The 19,724-nt window shown below is 44.1% G+C and overlaps 1 protein-coding gene and 1 long non-coding RNA gene across 2 annotated transcripts; one reads left to right on the forward strand and one right to left on the reverse strand.

The window, feature by feature from the left end:
* Positions 1-3,691: 3,691 nt before the first annotated feature.
* On the forward strand, positions 3,692-14,804 carry PGK1 (phosphoglycerate kinase 1). Its single transcript, XM_085230824.1, has 11 exons — positions 3,692-3,856; positions 5,019-5,069; positions 6,130-6,285; positions 6,402-6,546; positions 8,421-8,524; positions 8,811-8,930; positions 10,903-11,017; positions 11,284-11,463; positions 12,133-12,310; positions 12,580-12,678; positions 14,318-14,804. The coding sequence occupies exons 1-11, from the start codon at positions 3,792-3,794 to the stop codon at positions 14,356-14,358; spliced, it is 1,254 nt and encodes a 417-aa protein (XP_085086950.1). The 5' UTR covers positions 3,692-3,791; the 3' UTR covers positions 14,359-14,804.
* On the reverse strand, positions 8,293-19,701 carry LOC146543782 (uncharacterized). The gene is made up of 3 exons (XR_014885038.1): positions 19,420-19,701; positions 12,705-17,187; positions 8,293-11,485 (listed from the first exon to the last, which is right to left on the reverse strand). It is a non-coding gene; the product is annotated as an uncharacterized LOC146543782 (long non-coding RNA).
* Positions 19,702-19,724: the final 23 nt, after the last annotated feature.

Below are 19,724 nucleotides of genomic sequence, written 5' to 3' on the forward strand. Positions count from 1 at the left end.
CAGCAGCGTTTTTAGAAAATGTCTCAGCAGAGCAGTCTGAGAGCCCTGAAGGTCAGGCTTTGAGGCAAAATTCAGCATCTGCCCGGATGCCAGAGCTGTGCTACTGTCAGTGTTCTTTTTTTCCTTCCAGTTAACTGGATAATTTTAGTAGCTATGAATTTGTATCATGTCTCCTAGATGACAAGTGAAAACCCCTGAAAAGGATAAGATTTTTGTATCCCATTAAATGCATAACTAAAATGAATCGCTGAACAAGAGCTTGAGAGCTGTGTGCATACTTGTCCAGACGCAAGAAAAGAGAGGGGACTTGTATAGATCAGGATTCTGCACAGAGCTGTGGTTGGCTGATACTTCTGAGAAATGGAAGAACATTCCTTGCTGTAAAATGCTTGAGTTCAAAATAGGTACAGTCTGCTGAGCCACCGAACTCAATAGGCATCTCCAGGGAACAGCGAACAGGCTGCAAATAATTGTGTCTTTGTCAGAGGCCTTATCTGCTGGAGCAGCAGAGCAGTCTCCCATCACCAGTTTCACAAGATAAAAGCAGCAAAGAAGGAAATCAGTGCTACCTTCTTTCTCCTCTGTTGTAACCTGTGCTTCCACAGCCTGCCTGCCCAGCTACGCGAACTTTGGTTTGTGCTCAAAGCAATTGTCCTCATTAAGGAGGTAAGAGAAACTGAGGCAAAAAGGACCAGATTTTTTCAGTGTTCAGCAGTCTGTGAGCAATTAACAAATCAACAAAGCAGGCATTACGTCACAAAGTTTAAGAGCAATTAAAGAAATGTATTAAAACATAGTAAAGCAAAGCAGAAAACAAAGTGAAAAGGATTAGGCAAAGAACACAGAGGGAGCGCCTGGCAGAGTCTGGGAGGAATATTTGCAATGAGAGGCAGAAAAACCTTTTTTGTTGTTCCTTGCTGGAGCAGTGAAACCCAGGGCAAGCGCTGGCACACCATAACCGCCCAGTGAGCAATCGCGAAGCTTCTCCCAGGGGGCCCTGCTCCTTAAAACGCCTGGAAGCGGCATCTGCCGCACGGAAAGCCTGGGCGCACCGGGAGCCCCGCAGGTCCGTGCTTCTGTCGGTTCACTCTGCGTTCCGAACTGCACGATAACTTACGTTCTGTTCGCCGTCCAATCGATGACAGAGCTATTGGGGCAATAAGTGGGGATTTCTCTTTTTCTTATTTCCTGTTAGTTAAACTCATTTGTTGTCCCCTTTTTTGATTTAGTTAGGCGGTAATAAATGTCAAGAGCAAAACACAGCAGCTGGTTGAATTAAAACAGAGAAAAGTGCAGTTCAGGTTCCTTCCTGAACATCTTCCATTTCAAGGAGAAAGTTAAAAAGCACCCTCATAGCTTTCTTACAAAATTATTATCTTCAGAACTCCACTGAAACCTGTTGGGTTTTTTTAAGTATAAACTTAAACTGCAGACAGTAGTTCTAAAAACAGGATGGCTGCATCACGTGGTACAGAAGAAGACACAGATAACTGGCCTCCAAGCCCTTCTGTTTATTTCATTTAAACATGAAGGCAGGTGTAGAAAAGCCCACAGTCTGTCTAAACCTGCCACAATCTCATTCCTTTTGGTGAAACACAGCAGGCAGGATGGTGCAGATGATGGCTGTGTTCCTGAAAATTACAGTTTCTGTTTCATATTCTCAAAAATGACTTCCTAGGTGCTCACATCCCATCCATTTTTCTTTTTTTTTTTTTTTTAATTATTATTTTAGTTTACCTGTTCTTTGCCCTCCTAAGTTTGTTGTATCAGTTACTTTAAAAGCACAGGTTTTGAACTGTTTGCACGGGCTTTTTTCTTTAAATATTTGCAGTATATTGTAGATATTTCACAACACAGGGAGGACAGAAAGGTGACTAAAACGTGGAAATGAGCTTTGAGTCTTGAACACACATCTGTAACGCTTCTCCTCTCTTTTATTTCTTGACAACGCACGCATTCCCGGCCATATCCCATTTGAAATTATATTCTTTCCCCCCCTCCCCAAGTTCTTATGTGACTTCCTCCCATCTTTTCCCTCCTGCCTGCTTCCTAACAAACGGAGAAAGAAACAAGCAAACATAAAACCTGAGTCCACCTTATAAATGATGGCTGCAGTGCTGCCCAAAACAACAGACCCTTACAGCTGCACTAAGCTTCTAATTTCAGATTATCAAAGACATTACACAGTACTGGCCTCTCACATGTATATATTTGTAGTGGAGTTAGTCCTAGTGAGTTGCATTTTATTGGTTGTTTTCTATTATTCTTATCCTTCTAGGATATTGCACTGGAAGCGCATGAACTCTATTAATATATTTCTATTCCTGTATTTCACTTCTATGTTGGAAATAGTTTTGAGGTATTTTTATTATTTGATTCTTTCCAAGTTCAGTCAAAATGACTTGTGTAGTCCTTTATTCCTGACCACCCTCTGCTGAGGGCTAGCAAGAGCCTCACTGCCCCCTCTCCTTGAGCAGCTTTGCTATAGAACCGCCTTGCATCTTGTATTACTGCGGGTGCTCAGGTTACTGTGTGCATGCCATGCACTATGACATTTCTCCTTCATGCTTTTTTACTGCTAAGAGATGGCACACAAGCTTTTCAAAAGAAGGCCTTGTAATACTGAATGAATTCAAGTACTGAGGAAAGCAAATCTGGACTCTGGGAAAACTGAATTCAGGACCAGTTTGGAATATGATTCAATGGTGATCAGCACTATAGCATCAGTAGTGCTGGAGTGCCCAGCCTACTGGTGATACAGCGCTGCACTCTGGTCTCTGTCTTACAAGATCCCTGCTGGCTACTGGAGGTTCAGAGCAGGTTTACTAATCTGAACTTGCAGGAGGGGCCCTTGGATCCACTCTAGGTTTACTTTACAGTGAATACTGAGACCGTTATCTGAGCTATTTTAATTTGAACCCAGACTACGATTTAAAGTTATAGATAATGCCAGGGGGATTGGCAAATAAGTGGTTGTATGGATGTTTCTGACCTGTCTTGAGGCCTGTCCAGCTTCTCGGAGCCTTCAGACACCTCTCACTCCACAGGGCTCCTCAGCTTCTGCTCCAGCACTGGTGGGATGTTTCAGTCCACACCTATGCGTTAGTTTTGCTCTCTGCATACCTTCATGTTTTGATTCTTTTAAGTGCACTTTTTTTGTGTCCTCTTTTTCGCTGTTGTGTTGCAGACTGCTCAGCCACGTGTAGCCCTGCCTTCAGCAAAGAGCAGAACAGCAAAGATCAAGCATTTGACTTGCTAACAGACCTTCCTCACAAGTGTCTTGAGTGAGAATGGCAACGCATCAACCTGCCGGCCAACGTCAGCCCGAGCCACGAGCGGTCAGTTCTGCTCTTGGTCCTTCAGCCCCAGCCACGCTGCGGCTCAAGGCCCCTCTCCCGCGGGCACGTCTTCGCCCTTTCGGTAGAACTGGCCCTAAAATAACACCTGGAAGCATTCATTTCGATGAGACTGAATGAAGGGGGATTCATTTCAACGCAGCACCGCGAGGACGAGGCCCGAAGCGCCGCACGCCCCTCCTCACCCCGCGCCGCCCTCACGCGGCGGCAGCTCCGTGCGAGACGTGACCAGGCCTCCGCCGCAGCGCGGCCTCTCGCGGGGGCGGGCGAATGGCTGACGGGCGGACGGCTCGTCCAATGGGAGCACGCCGCGGGCCGCGTGAGTCCAATCGGCAGCGGGCGCGGACGAGACGGCCGGCGTAGCGGCGGCGCGGACGGATAGCGCGGCAGAGCGAGGGCGGCGGCGGCAGGGAACGGACGGCAGCGGCGATCATCATGTCTCTCTCCAACAAGCTGACCCTGGACAAGGTGGATGTGAAGGGCAAACGGGTCGTCATGAGGTGAGCAGCCGGGCGGCGGGGAGCCGCCCTGGGAGCCGGCTGCGCCCCGTGCACGTAAACGGGAATGGCGAGGCCCCCCGGCTGCGGTCCCACCGAGCGAATCCGCGTGCTTCGCTACGAGCGGCGCGTTGCGGCTCCCGGCGCCTCCCGGTCGCTGTGCAGCACGCGCCGGTTTCGCTGCTCGGGGCGCACGGGAGCGCGCCGTGCTCTGCGCTGCTGGGGTCGGTCGCTGTTCTGTTACGCCCCGTTTGGGAATAACGGCGCGGTAACGGCGCCCTTCTGTCCGGTTTGTAGAATTAGCTCACTGTGCCGTGGGCTGCCGGATCGATTTGTTTCTGCTCATCTCTTCCCGCTTTGCTGGCGGCTTTTGTCCTTCCCGTGTGTCTCGGTGTCGAGCAGGCAGCAAGAAAATCCAAGAGAAACTACTACATAGGGATGTTTTTGGTTCAGGTGTGGAATAACGAAGGATAAACTGTAGCGTAGCGTTTGACTGGGTCTGATACTCCGTTACAGTCGGTTAGGCGTTCCCTTCCTCCTCGGGAGGAAAAAGATGGTGCTGCTCAGCGCCGTGCCTTGGCCACGCTTTCCCTGCGTGAGTCAGGGAGGAGAGAAGCCGCTCTGCGAATAATTTCTGCCCCGAGCTGTTACACAACCGGCTTCCTGCTGCTCACCACGTGGGCACGAGGTATGCTGGCAGAAATGGCTGGCGGGACTCCTCCCCTTTATCCTTTCCTCTGGCGCGTGTAGGGGAAGTTATCTCTGCATCTAGGTAGGGTCTTCCTCCAGCCGTAGTGCTCGGCTCCGCGGAGATTAGAGCTGCGAAGAACAGAAAGCTCCCACTCGGTGATCTGAGAGCATGGGTTTCACGAGGAGAAGTGGGGCAGCTCGTTCAGTCTCAGTTTCATTTTCTGCCTCGGCATCGTCGCTGTGGTCGTGAGAGTCGGGTTGTATTGATGGTATGCAGCCTGATGCTCGTTCTCCAGTTGTACTGTCATTACAAGATTAAATGGCTAATATAATGGCCAGTAACACACTGATCTTTGTGCACAAAGCAGTTGACAATCTGACTGAAACCCTAATGACACTGCATTTCCAGACAGACTCTTTACTTTTAGGTTCCCTCATTCTTTGTTAATTTTTTTTTGTTTTCTGCTTTTTTTAGGGTTGATTTTAATGTTCCAATGAAGGATCACAAAATAACCAACAATCAAAGGTGAGATCCAAAGTCCATTTTTCTCTCTCATTTTAGCCCAGTTCTGTTAGCAGTACCTGGAGTGGTACTGTGATTACACTGTCCCTGCTGGTACCTGAGTATTAAAGGTGATTCAGAATGGTTATTTAAATGCTTCTGCAGCTATTTGCAAGCAACACATACTACAGAGCTTCTCACTGTAGAGAGCATATAAAAAATATCACTTAACTGTATGGATCCTAACCATTATTTCTGAAGTATGGTTGCAGCATTATGGCCATATTACAGCCATATATTTGTTTGGCTCTGATTGCTGTACTTGATGATAGTATCCAGAAGACTTTCTGCTCTCCTTACCCTCTGTTAACTTGTTGGTTTACATCCGCATAGTTGTTCTGGAGCAGCATATGAAAACACAGGGCTTAGAAACAGGGATATACGATGTCTTTTTATCTTGCTTGTCCATCATTTGTAGGCAGGTAACAGTTTTGGTCAGCATTCCCATCATTTCTCTTATTGATTCAATATCAGTGACTAGAGGAGGAGCCCATAATAATCGTATGCTTCCTGACAGTTTTTAGCTATGAGCTATCAGCAGCATTTGGATGAGAAGGTACATTTTACTTCCATCTTCCATGTACCATGGAAGATCACAGCAGAAAACCTGAAAACACTGAGGGATAGGGAAATTATTTGGTGTATGATGCATAATGACTGTGCTTCAGGGATTGTCAGTTTTCCTGGGAAGGGAAAAGGCTGGGTTAGCAGCAGGGCAGCTGTGGTTTGTGAAGTGTGATAGTCTCCTAGATGTTTGTCCTAGCAAGTGTAGGTTGCTGAGAAGCCCAGTCTCCCCTTTAGGAAGGTACTGGTGGTGATGCCCTTTTGTCTGTAGAAGTACACTGAACTGTGTGAACATGAGAGGTAGGATGTTAAGTAATCGTTCTACCTAGCTCTCATGTTCACTTTCTGTTACCTTTTTGAAGAACAACTTCCAGGGCTCTCGTGTGAGTGATTACCAAGTGTACTTGCATGGCAAACTCTAGCTGAATCCTTTTTCATTTGTTTTTCTCTGCTGTTCCAGAATCAAGGCAGCTGTCCCTACCATCAAGCACTGCTTGGACCATGGAGCCAAATCAGTAGTTTTGATGAGTCATCTGGGCCGCCCAGATGGAGTTCCCATGCCTGACAAGTTCTCCTTGGCTCCAGTAGCTGTGGAGCTTAAAGCTCTCATCGGCAGGTGAAGTAGCAGAACAGTTCAGCATGCATCAGTCCCTCCTTGTGAGTGGACCTGGATGCTTTCCTCTTGGAAAGAGAGTCACTAGTGGGGTGACAGTGTATATCTTGTCTTTGCAGGGAGGTCTTATTCCTGAAGGATTGTGTTGGTCCTGAGGTGGAGAAAGCCTGTGCTAATCCTGCAAATGGCTCCATCATCCTGCTAGAGAACCTCCGATTCCATGTAGAAGAAGAAGGGAAAGGGAAGGATGCTTCAGGGAACAAGGTGAAACTTCAAGTCTGGGTTCTGTGTGTGCCTCCTCTGGTCTTAATACCTTGGTTGCAGCAGATTGACAATGAACTAGCTGCTCGTTCAAAATGCTGTTTATGAATTCACTCTCAGAAGGGAACCAGAGAGAGAACCTGTGTTCAACAAGTCTGATCACATGCACTATGCAGAGGAAAAGTCTGAGTCAAATGCTTTGAATATCCAAGATGAAACAGCTTAAGTGAAAGGCTGTAAATGATTGCCAGGGGTCTGTAGGCCGTAAAATGAATGAAATAGGGCTGCCCAGGAAGCTGTGGAGATGTCTAAAACAAAATTCTATGTTGATTGGAGATTGAAGAATTCATCGTGGCTAGTGAGAATGACAGTTTTGTCTCTGGCTAGTTTTTTAATGTGCTGATCAAACATTCTGCAACATAGAAATTATCAAACCCTGTCTGCTTTTATGGTAGCCATCAAGAACCTGGCTGCCTTGTACCTCTGACATTTTCTTGAAGGTCAGGAGGAATGTTTGCTCCAGACAGCTGCTTTTCTTAGCAATAGTGACCTTGGTGACTTTACATAGGTTTTGGCTCCTTTCATATTCAGTGCATGGAGGGGAATGCTGACACCGTGTGGTGCCCTTTAGAGGCTGATACAGGAATCCAGTAGCTTAAGAAAATAGCCCAGAGTAGCTTAGTAAGCCTGTGCAGATGAAAATAGGAAATTGTACGAGTTTGAAGTTAACCACAGTCACGTGCAACTGAAAGCCAGTGTGGTGGCAGGGAGAAGAATAAGACAAGAACTTAATTTGCTTTGAGAAACAGTCCTTTCATTTTGTACACTAGTATGCATACAGAAGCATGCGTTGCAGCTGGGCTGTGCAGAAGGGTACTGCTGACAGCTGAGTTTTTCAGCTTAACTATCATGCCCTTCCTATAGGGGAGGGAAGGAGTGACCAGATACAAATTTGTGGGTTATCAACTAATACTTGGAAAATGTCTGTCCAAAGCAAATCAAGTGGTAGTGGTTCTTTCATTCAGAGTCTCATGTTGTGCTTACAGATGCTTTAACAGAAGCATTTCATCTCTTTGTGTACAGTCAGGCAATTTAACAAGTGAAGGAACAGTTCTAGCATTGTTCTAGAATCTGTATAGTCCCTTTAGCTTGTGTTCTGCTCAGGCTGTGAATAAAAGGGCACACAAAGATGCACTACTTGAGCCATCCCACTTAGGATTTGGTAGGGTGCCTGGATGATGGAGGAAGTCCCTTAACAGAAATGTGTCTGTTCTTGCCTACTACGTGCTAAGCTCATCTCCAGTGTTCCTATGTTGGCTGCTGTCACTGTGGCCTGTTGTAGTGTGCAGGCTATTTATAAGTTAATCCTCAGTGCAGTGATGCAAAATGAATCCATCAGCTCATTGTTTTACCCGTAGTGCTTAGAGACCACACTTTCTTTGTTCAGTAAATGGCTTTGAATGAGTTTTGTCTCATCTCAGCGCTGATTTCTCTTGCATACCTTTTATGTGTTACCTGTGTTCACCTCACGTAAGTAGAAATCTGTTGGAGAGAGCAAAACGTTGCAGTCCATGCCTGCTTTACTGATGCAGTTGGAAATGGGGGTGGTCCTCAGGGCTTTAATAGTAAGCTCTCAGAGTTTAATACAGAGTTAAAATTTAAGCATTTCTTTTGTTCCTACTGGACTGGTAAAGAGCATATGAAATGAAGACACCCACAGGATGAACAGTTGAATTTCTTCAGCTGGTCTTTCTTTGCTTTTTTTTTTTTTTTTTTTTTTTTTTTTTTTTTTTTTTTTAGAAGCCCATTGCTTATAAATTGCTGAATTTCACTTTAGTTTTGTGTGAGTAGCACAAACTTATTCTTTTTCTTTTTAGATCAAAGCTGATGCTGCAAAAGTGGAGGCTTTCAGAGCCTCTCTTTCTAAGTTGGGAGATGTTTATGTCAATGATGCTTTTGGAACTGCCCACCGTGCTCACAGGTATGTATCTGTTTTCATTCCATAGGCAGAACTGCAGAATGATGCCTGCTGTGGAAAAATGAGCTTTGTCCACACTGAAGTTTAGCTTTTTGAGGCTATCCTATTATTGTTCTGCTGTATTTGTTCCTGAGTGATACTTAGTGGAGGTAATTGTCTATAGTGTGTATGGTTTAAAGTTTCTCCCTGAGAGCAGGAGATAACTGAGCTCTTACGACTAGAATTCACTTTTTTGGTTGTTAATGATGCAACATTTTTTCCTTTCCTCACTCTTATCTTTATTCTACAGCTCCATGGTAGGTGTTCATCTTCCTCAGAAGGCTGCTGGCTTCCTGATGAAGAAAGAACTGGATTATTTTGCAAAGGCCCTTGAGAGTCCAGAGAGACCCTTCTTAGCAATTCTTGGAGGGTAAGATTCAAGAGCATACCAACCATACCCATACTTACTTTTCTTTAACACTTCTGGAACAAATGATAAGTTCTTCTGGCTTTGTTCAAACAAATGCTTTACTTTGAACTGTACCTACACTTCAGATGTTTAGGTAATTCCTGAAATCTCTATGGATTATTTGGAGGCTTGCTTACTGTGTCCATCCTTGTGATGATTGAGTCTGCTCATCATATCTCATGATTTGCTGTTCCCTAAATAAGGGACAGTCCACAGCAATTTGCTGTACAGTTGACCCAGAAGAGTTGATACACTTGATGGCCCTGAAACACTGTCAGTGACCTTTCCTCCATGGTTCAGAGTACAGGCATCCTGCAAGCTCAGCACTGTGTAAGTTGACACGGTCTGTCTAATGCAGTGGTGACCTACTGTAGCTTGCTGAGCCTCTGCTCTTAAGCAGCAGCTAGTGTACAAAGAGAATTGAAGGAGCAACACCAAATGTCTTGTTTGCGTATAGAAATAAGTTTCAGTTTGTCAAGTGAACTTAAGTACTTGAACAGTAACGCAAAGCTTGGACAACATAGCATTTCCTTGATGATAAAAGTATGTGGCTTATTCCTGCTCTTTGAAAGCATATTTATTGGTATAAAGAAGTAATACTCACTTCTTGCATCAAATTTTAAATGTTTAAATGATCTTGATTACAATGAGCAATGCTTGCTTTTCATTGGTACCTCTCCAAGATTTGGAGCTGCATGTGAATCAGCTGTAGGTTGGCTACTACTTATGTATAACAAAACTGGACCCAGAAGATTAACTGAGGACAACTGTATTAATAAATGAAGTGTATTGGCAAACAAAAACCACATGCAGGGAAGTAATTTCAGCACTAGGAGCAGGATTGTACACACAGGAAAGCAATTAAAATATAAATCGCTTTCACATTTCATTTGCATGGAGCTGCACAAAGGAAGATGCATCCTGCAGGTTTTTGCCTTGGGTCTGTACATCCTGTCAATCCTTTATCATACAGTTCCCACAGTGTGGCAGTGTTAGCAACTTCACTGCTTAAACTGGGGCTGGGGGCTGATTGACAGCAGAGATCTCCACAGTTGCTAAGGTTAGGATGGTAGAGGGAATACATATTCCTAATGATTAGATCTGAAAGCATTTTACTAATAAAATCTGTGTCATTATCATTGTTTTAGAGATTAGTTAACTAAAGGAAAAAAAAAAAATGTCAGTAGGTAAGGCAGAGCCAAACTGAGGCAGTAAAGCAAGTCTCTTGAGTACCAGCCAAAGTTTTGCCTAAAGTAATTTCCTAAGGCCTTCATGAAGTTCTCTTTTAGGTAACAACATGTGGTATAAAAGAGGAAAGATTTGTCTACTTACTGCTGCTTATTGCCACTCCTACAAAAAGCGACTGTGGCATTGTTATTCTTTTATCATTCATATCTTGTGCTAAAAGCAGCCATCTGCTTTTGGGCAGGGCTGTTCGTCCTACTAGTTTGAATCTGTATTGTGAGTTTGGGTATGGGACCTGAACTGATTACAGGAGTTTAGACTGTGGTAGAGATCCACTGGTACAGTAGATCTAGACTTGGACAGTAGTTATGAATGGCAGTGCTCTGATCCCTGCTGTGTATTGTGGGATAGTCAAAAAGTGCCAAGCTAACTTTATATTTAAATGGGAGAAAAATTGAGGGCTAAATAGTGTTCTTAGCAGATACTGTTTAATGCTGGCCTGCTGAGTTGCCAAATTCTTTTTGCCCACTCCCCCTAACTTCTTTGTTGAATCATTCTCTCAGAATGACCTTGCAATATCTCAGTATTGCTGTTACTGAATAGCTGTTGAAAAATTCCGCTTTATACTTCTATGCAATAAGTCCTTGCTGAGGCTTTGTTCTGTCTTAATTAAAGATAGAGTAAGGTCTGCCTGAGGAGTCTGGGGTGGAGACTACACTGTTCATTCTTTCCTTTTCTTCTTTTCCAGAGCTAAAGTTCAGGATAAGATCCAGCTGATCAGTAACATGTTAGATAAGGTCAACGAGATGATCATTGGTGGTGGAATGGCATTCACCTTTCTCAAAGTGTTAAACAACATGCAGGTATGAAAAGAGAATTGTCTCTGCTTCTAGTAAAGGATGACCCATATATATATAGTGAGAGAGTATACCCTATAGAGAGCAGGGAGCACCCAGAAATTGCTCAACAGCCTGTTTGCAAAAATTGGCTTGCTGTGTATGTCTTAATGCTCTAATACAGTTCTCCAGAATTGCTGTCTGAACAGCTTGACTGCTGTTCATCTCATGTATAATGCCCAGTAGCTAAACAGATGCTTCTTCTATTTTTTTTCCACATAATTATTTTGTAGATTGGCAACTCTCTGTTTGATGAAGAGGGATCAAAAATTGTCAAGGATCTGATGGCCAAGGCAGAGAAGAACGGTGTGAAGATTACCTTACCGGTTGACTTCATCACTGCAGACAAATTCGATGAGCATGCACAGACTGGGGAAGCCACAGTGGCTTCAGGCATTCCTGCTGGCTGGATGGTAGGTTTTAATAGATGAGGGACTAGAAAAAGTAACAGGAAGCACTGTGGTGAGAAAAACACTTCTTGTAGGAATTATAAGAGTAATTGTGATCCTTTGCAAATGTTTCTGAAGGCAGTCTAACTGCACAACATATTTTTGTTTCATAAAATGAAAACCCTGTGGTTTTTCCTGATACAATTTTAAGTCTTAAAGTAGCTTTTGTGGGATTTGGATTAAAACAACAAAATTCCTCTAAAACTTTCAGTTCTAAATGGAGTGTAAGTCCCTTTTATTTGACTGGAACTTAATTAGAGTTCGCAAAAGTTTCTAAGCAAAGCTTCATGCATCTGACATTGATTTTTATTTTTTTTTTTAATGACTTATTTGTACTTGGAACACAAATACCACACCAGATTCCACCCCACAGAAGCAACTTCTGGCAGATCTCTATTCCTTGGTATTCAGTGCGTAGAGAAACTCTTGCTTTGTGATTAGTCTGCTGTTTCTAAACTAGCAGCAAATTTGGGGGCACAAAATCAGTACCATCAGGCCTTCCAAGAGCCTTGTTAACTTCAGTGTCAAATGAAAGAGGAGGGGGGAAAAAAGCATTTGAGGATCCCATCAGTAAGACATTGGTGATTCTAGATAAGCTGCCAGAAAGCTTATCTCTGAATTCTCTTGTCATAGGGCTTGGACTGCGGCCCTGAAAGTGTTAAGAAGTTTGTTGAAGTTGTGGGAAGAGCCAAGCAAATAGTGTGGAATGGTCCAGTTGGAGTCTTTGAATGGGACAAGTTCTCCAAAGGAACCAAAGCCTTGATGGACAAAGTAGTGGAAGTAACTGGAAAGGGCTGCATCACCATTATTGGTAAGTAGTTGCACGTGATTGTTCTTGTCTTTATAAAAGCAGCAAGTAAGTTTGTGCCTGCTAAGCACCACATTAAAAATAGTTGGCAAATTGTTCTTCAGTGATGCTTTCATCTCCCCCTCAGCTTGCAGACATGACTTTTAAAAACTGCTGTATGAACTAATGTTGAGGATTTGGGAGCACCACCAGCCTGTAGCAAGGCTACGTCCCTTAAGCTGAACAAATGGAACTTCTTGCCTTGCTCATTTTTAATTTTTCTTGTACTACAGGTGGTGGAGATACTGCTACATGCTGTGCAAAGTGGAACACTGAAGATAAAGTTAGCCATGTCAGCACTGGAGGTGGTGCCAGCCTGGAACTGCTAGAGGGTAACTGTTCTTTTGTTTTGACTTACTTGAGCAAATTAGGTAGTCCTGGGTGCTATGCCTTGTGTTGATATCCAGGAAGGCACAACAACACAATAACTGTCGTCTTTGTTTCAACAAATGGAGTTGCATATAAGGTCCTCCTAGCTCTTTTTTTGTCCCCCTAGAGGAAGAGAAAAGAAAATGGAGCATTCCTGCAAGGAGCATAGACTGCCACTCCCACACAGCAATAAAAGCTGTAATAGAAAGTAGTACAGCTCTCAGAGCAGCTCCTTGTTTATTGATGATTCCCTGAGACATGCTAACGAGACTGTTTGCAATGCTCAGTTTGAGTTAGGGATCAGAATAATTTCAAATTTTGGTTAGAAACTTCCATTTGAGAGCATTGTTGGAAATCCCCTGGTTTGGGGAGCCCTCTAGTGATCACTTGACAAACCTGCACAAGAGCACTCAGAATCCAAAATGGTGAGGATTTAGAGTTCTTCCAATGAGTTACATTGTTCTCTAAATGGGTTTTCATTTCCTCTGGTAATTATCTGTTTCTCAATACGTGTAAAGTATCTAATACTGTCAGTGTCTCTGTAGAAGAGAAACTGCAACAAACTGCATTGCAGCTGTTGGTTTCCAGCAGTTGTGTGTGAGACAGAGCTTTTGTTTCTGTTGCCTAGGGAGTGGTAGTTAAGGGAAAGAATGCAGATGGCTAGAAGGAAGCACTGTGCAACTGATTTATTCAAAAGGACAAAATTGTCTAAGTTTTGGCCCGAGATGTGGGCTTGTGTGTGATTTTTTTAAATGTAACGGAAGTCTAACTAATTAGAAAAGCTTCTGAAGATATATATAAAAAAAAAAGGCTGCTAAAACAACTAGTGGGCTGTGAACAGTGTTAAAATTCAGTACTGTTGTACAGCTCGAGCATTCAAAAGTAGTGTTTTTGGGGGGGGGGGAAGGGGTAAGAAAATGTTCTTCATTATCAAAGAAGGACAACAAAAAGCTAAGAAAATGCTTTAGAAAACATTGCACTTCAGTAATTTGGGGACCCATACCCAAAGATAAGCATGTTCCTTACTCTTTCCCTTTGCAATGATGTATCTAATTATCAGGATACAGATGTTTTAGTCACAGTAGAAGACTCAAGTCTTGGAGAAGGTAGTGTTTATTTTTCTTAATTTATTCGTTAAATTTCCACCACACACTCCAAAATCCTATCTACGTGCTGGTGGGGATTAAAGGAAGTATGCAACAACTTCCCAGATCCTATCAAAAATCTGTTTGCCATCAAATTTAATGGAAGAATATCTTAAAGTATTTGGATCTGACCCTAGCAGGAACTTGGACAGAAACATACTGCTATCATTAATTGAACACTGATGATTGTGGGCTGTTAAGAATCTGTCTGCAGATATGCTCTGGATACTCACTAGAACCCTAAAATATATTTACTGTGTGGAAGTTTAACCCATATGTTGTGATAGCCACAAACAGCAGCAGGAGTGCGTGTAGAAACAATGTGACCTTAGTTTGAGGTGTTGGGGAGATTTTGTTTGTTTCTGTTTTTTGAATATGTGTACTGTTGCAGTTGTAAGCATAAAGCCAAGTACTTCTCTTTTTCTGATCTTTATTGGAATTTTTCAACTACTCACAGGTAAGGTTCTTCCTGGTGTGGATGCCTTGAGCAACGTGTAGAGAACAGCTTATCACCCCAGTTCCTGTTACTGTGCACAGCCCCTGAGATTCAACACTTCAACACTTCTATGCTTCTGTATTTCAACTCTGCGATAGGCAGATCACAGAATGTAAACCGAAACTGGACAGGATTTGAGAAGACAGCAGAGATATCTTATGGCTGCAGTTTACATGATCTGGATTTGTTCACTCTTATCCCACTTGAATTATTGTAGTGCGTCTAACCTGTCGTTGTGGATTTAGAGTGTATATATTTATATTTTGCCTTCTCAGAGAAATTAATCCCTCTTAGACATGTCTGTTTCTCAGAAAGGAGTGCACCATGTAGCTTCTTCAATTCCTAGCAGGCATTTCTGTCACTTGACACGGTTCAGAAACAAAAGGGGACTCCAATTTTTTGGAGGCTGATTGTAATAGCTGCTGAATAAACATATTTAAAATGCTGACAGCTGGTATGTAGTCTTTTTTTTCAGATTTTACTTTAAAAATACCTTTATTCTACAACAGGAATCAGATCTTTCTACTTGCACTAAATATAATGTTTGTAAATTATTTGCTTATTTATTTATTTTACCCCATGGATCTGTAAGCATCAGTCATCATCAATGTGAACTTTGGTAAGGAAATCATGGATCTGCTGTTACATCAAAACTTGTCGTGTCATCAAGTAAGAGATGATGAAATTTTAAATAGCAGGAGTAGTAAAAATGGGCAAATCTTAAAATGTGGTTCTTGTAGATAGAACTGGCTGCATAGTAGACAGCTAATGTCTCTAACCTGAATATTCTGGAACCTTTGAAAACAGGCAGGTAAGAACTCTGGATTTTTACCTTCCCCCTTAAGTATGCAAACCGAATAGCAATACTCTTGTTGATGTATGTGATCCTAAAAGCGCTAAAACAAGCATAGTAAAACACAGTTTGGATAATCAGGCTTGTGTTTACAGATTAAGCACACTGCAGAACTACAAGCACTGTCAGTGGAGGAGCACCAACGTGGTGCAAAGGTATAAAGTTGAGATTCTGATCTTGGCTGTTCTAGATTGGCTCCTGTGCTTGCTACAGGGTTAGGGTTAGCATAAGGTGGCTCTGATTGAAACCTAGCGATATACCAAAATCAGACTGGCTATAAATCACTCAAAACTGTTTTGGATTCAGACAGCAGTCATAAGGCCAAGAGCAGGGTGCTGCACTTGGGCTGGGGCAATCCTAAGTATTTAAACAAACTGGGTGAAGATCTTGAGAGCAGCCCTGTTGAGAAGGGCTTGGAGGGCCTGGTAGCTGAGAAGCTGGACACGAGCCAGTAGTGTGCATGTGCAGCCTGGAAGGCCAACTGTGTTCTGGGCTGCATTGGAAAAGGGGTGGCCAGCAGGGAGGGGGAGGTGATTGTCCCCTGCTCAGCTCTTGTGAGGCCCCATCTGGAGTACTGCATACAGGAAGGACATGGAGCTCTTTGATTGGGTCCAGAGGAGGGCCACTAAGATAATCAGAGGACTGGTTCCTATGAGGAAAGGTTGAGGGAATTGGGATTGTTTACCTTGGAGAAGAAAAGGTTCTGGTGAGACCTCATTGTGGCCTTCCTATACTTGAAAGGAGCATATAAACGGGAGGGGGGAACGGCTGTTTACAAGGTGGATAGTGACAGTACAAGGGGGAACGGTTTTGAACTGAGACGGGGGAGAGGTTTAGATTAAATATTAGAAGGAAGTTTTCCATACGGAGAGTGATGACACACTGGAACAGGTTGCCCAAGGAGGTTGTGGATGCCCCATCCCTGGAGGCATTCAAGGCCAGGCTGGATGTGGCTCTGGGCAGCCAGGTTGGTGACCTTACCTGTGGCAGGGGTGTTGAAACTAGATGATCATTGTGGTCCTTTTCAACCCAGGCTGTTCTATAATTCTATGAACTACAAGAATGCAGTGCTTCACGTGAGCTGCCTGTGTATCTTCCTCTTGGATTGTTGAACAGAAACGTGTAAAGCAGTGATTGCCTGCTCCTACACCTAGTGGCTTCCCTGCAGTAGTATCATACTGCCATCCTGGGTGTTAGGTGTGGCCTGAGCTGAAGAAAGCAGCCAGGATGAGCTGTGGAGAGAATCTTTGAGGTAAGCAGTAAGCTGCAATACAGAGTATGCTTTCAAGTTAAAGTACACATGTATACAGTACTACCGAGACAAAATGGAGTTATGTATTATAAACAGACATAGTCTATTTGCCAAATGTTACTTGGTCACTGCAGGATGCAAATTAAAACCCAATCAAGCTAAAGCACTTACAAAGTTACGTATGAAAATTATACTTACTACATTTTAAACCTAAAAGTGACACTTGCAAAGCAACTAGAAATAATGTAAATGATTGCAGCACTGTGAGTTTTCTCCTCCTCCCTCCCTCCTTTGTAAATCTCCCAAGCGTTGTCTGATTACGCATGAATGATGCAGATTTTTGCTAGGATTGCTTTCTAGGCTGCTGCTCATGTTTTCCAGGCAGGGGTGCAGACCTCCGACAGCTGCAGTAATGAGGCAAAGAAAAGAGTGAGCTTGTCGGCCACAAAAAGACTATGGATTTTGGAAATCCAGTACTACAGTAACAAATGTTCCACCATGTTTTATAACGGTCTGTTCTTGCCTGACTCTGGCAAACAAGGCCTTATAAAGCATGGCTCATTTTAGTCTCACTCTTGGAACCCTGTATTGCTGACTCCCCATGGAGCAAAAACAAGACTTACCCTCCATATCTCCTTTGGTATTCACAGTGAAAGGTCAATATGTGGCCGCTACCTCCTCCTTTTTTCTTCCTCCTCTTCATCAAAAGCAAGAAAACAAAGCCATCTGTAATCAAATATGGTAAGGAGTTGTAACATGCCATGAACACAGATGTATGCACTTAAAAATATTTTTGCACCTGACTTTGGATGCTTGCTACTCATGTCTTAGAATGTTTTGTTTGTTTGTTTCCGTGTCTTATTCTAATTATTGCCACTCTCAGGTCCACGTGCTCAGAACAAACTATCAGCAAAACTAGACAGATGCTTAGTTTTTCAGATGTCAAAGCAAAGGGGATGAAACGTCCTTGCACAAGACTGCAGGAGCTTGACCAGCAGCTGATTAACAATTTCCAGATATTTAACCTTTGCCTGTAACATTTTTTAGTAATTAACTATTGCAGTGGTAAAATATTTTTGAGGTATTCAGAAGTGCTTCTATTACTCTGTTTTTCATCCTTTTGAATCACCCTGTTCTCTCTAGATTATTTTTGTTTGCGTACCTGGCTCATACCAGAAATAGTGTACTCAGCAGAACCAGGAAAGTGCTTGTCCTGTACTCAGCCCTCCCTCGAGCAATGTCCTCAGTTTTGGGCCCCACAATACAACAGAAGCCTCAAAGCCTCTGGAACACAAGTCTTATGGGGACTGGTTGAGGGAACTTGGATTGTTCAATCTGGAGAAGGCTCAGGGCAGACCTTATCACTCTCTGGAATGACCCCAATGGAGGTGTGGTGGGGTGGAGGTTGGCCTCTTCTCCCAGGTAATAGCAATAGGACAAGAGGGAATGGCTTTAAGTTGTGTGAGGGGAAGTTCAGTTTGGATGTTACAATAAACTACTTCTCGGAAAGAGTAGTAATGCATTGAACAGGCTGCCCAGGGAGGTGGTTGAGACAGTGTCCCTGAAACTGTTCAAGAAATGTGTAGATGTGGTACTAAGGGACATGGTAGCGGGCAGTATTAGTGGTAAGTAGATGGTTGGACTGGATGATCTCAGAGGTCTTTTCCAAACATAATGGTTCTATGATCTGAGATGATTTTTCTAGATACGCATCTCAAACAGTTCTGCTTTTAGGTGTTCAGTACTTTTGAGAATGGTTTTGGGGCAACACTGCTGGGTAGAAAACAGAAGAGAGGTTATAAGTCAAAGTGGTTGCAGAAAGTTTGCAATGTGATAAAGGTAGTATATTTAGCATATACATTGACTGATAATAAATCAGATGAAAAAATGTGAAGAGCTCATGGCTGAGATCATCAAATGTCAAGGTAAAAGACTAAATTTACAGTCAGCAGTAAAATAATAATAAGCACAAAAACATGTGCTTTCATATTGATGTCTCTATGTATCACATAAAATATGCTGTAAATAGCAGGAGGTAGAGAAAGTGTTTCTGTGTAGAAAAAAGTGTAATTGATAGCATTTGAAAAAGTAACCAGTAATGAAACCTAGGGTCATAGGTAGCACTGGTGACTCGAGGCAACAGGAGGGGACGTCAGCCTTTATTTGGCAGAGCAGTGCAGAAGCTCTGTAATGCCTGGAGGACTGGCTGGCCAGAGGTCAGCTGTAGCAAAAGTATCTTATAACCACGCAAACATTGAAACTTGTGCCTTTCCAACAAGGATATGAAGCTGAGAGGAATGTCTGACACACCAGAAGGCTGTGCTGACATTCAGCAAGATCTGGAGTGGGCATAGAGGAACAAGGGCAAGCGCAGAGTCCTACAGCTGAGGAGGAATAACTGCATGCATCAGTACAGGTTAGGGGCTGATCTACTGCAAAGGAGCTCTGCAGAGAAGGACCTGGGTGTGCTGGCGGATAACAGGGTGGCCATGAGCCAGCAGTGTGGCCTGGAGGCCAAGAAGGCCAATGATATCCTGGGTGTATTAAAAAGAGCACGGCCAGCAGGACGTGGGAGGCGATTCCTCCCTCTGCTCTGCCTTGGTAAGGCCACATCTGGAGCTCTGTGTCCAGTTCATTAAAGGCAAAGAACTTCTAGAGAGTCTAGCGGAGAGCCACAAAGATGAAGAGGGGCCTGGAGCATCTCCTGTACGAGGAAAGGCTGAGAGACCTGGGGCTGTTCAGAGAAGAGAATGCTGAGAGGGGATCTCAGCGCTGTTTATGAAGATCTCAGGTGTGGGAATCAAATCGATGGGAGCACACTTCCACTGCAGGGAACCTGCTCTAGCAGGGGGTTGGACCCATGGTGCCCCGAGGTCCCTTCCGACCCCTTAAGTTCCGTGACTGTGAGGGGCCTCCAGTGGGCAGCAGCCATTCTGTGAGCCCAGCCACTCCACTCACCTGGAGGTACGGGTGAGCCCTGGGTCCTTTTGTTCTCTCTGTGCGCTCTCCTTGGCGTACCTCACCGCGTTATCTGCGGTAACGACGGCTCGCTCGGCGTTTTGAGAAGGACTTCTCAGCTTTTAGCCCTGCCAAGTCCCGCGCGGACCCGCCGTCCCTCCGCTCGCCGAAAAGCCGCCGCCCGACGGCGCCCAGCAGGCAGCGCCGTGCCGGCCGGGTGCCCGCAGCCCGGGGCGCCGAGGCGGGGCGGACGGACTACGGCTCCCGGCAGCCACCGCAGGGCCCGGCCCAGCGGGGGATGCCGG

Source organism: Meleagris gallopavo, chromosome 9, assembly GCF_905368555.1.
Source record: "Meleagris gallopavo chromosome 9, MGAL_WU_HG_1.1, whole genome shotgun sequence".
NCBI lineage: Eukaryota > Metazoa > Chordata > Aves > Galliformes > Phasianidae > Meleagris > Meleagris gallopavo.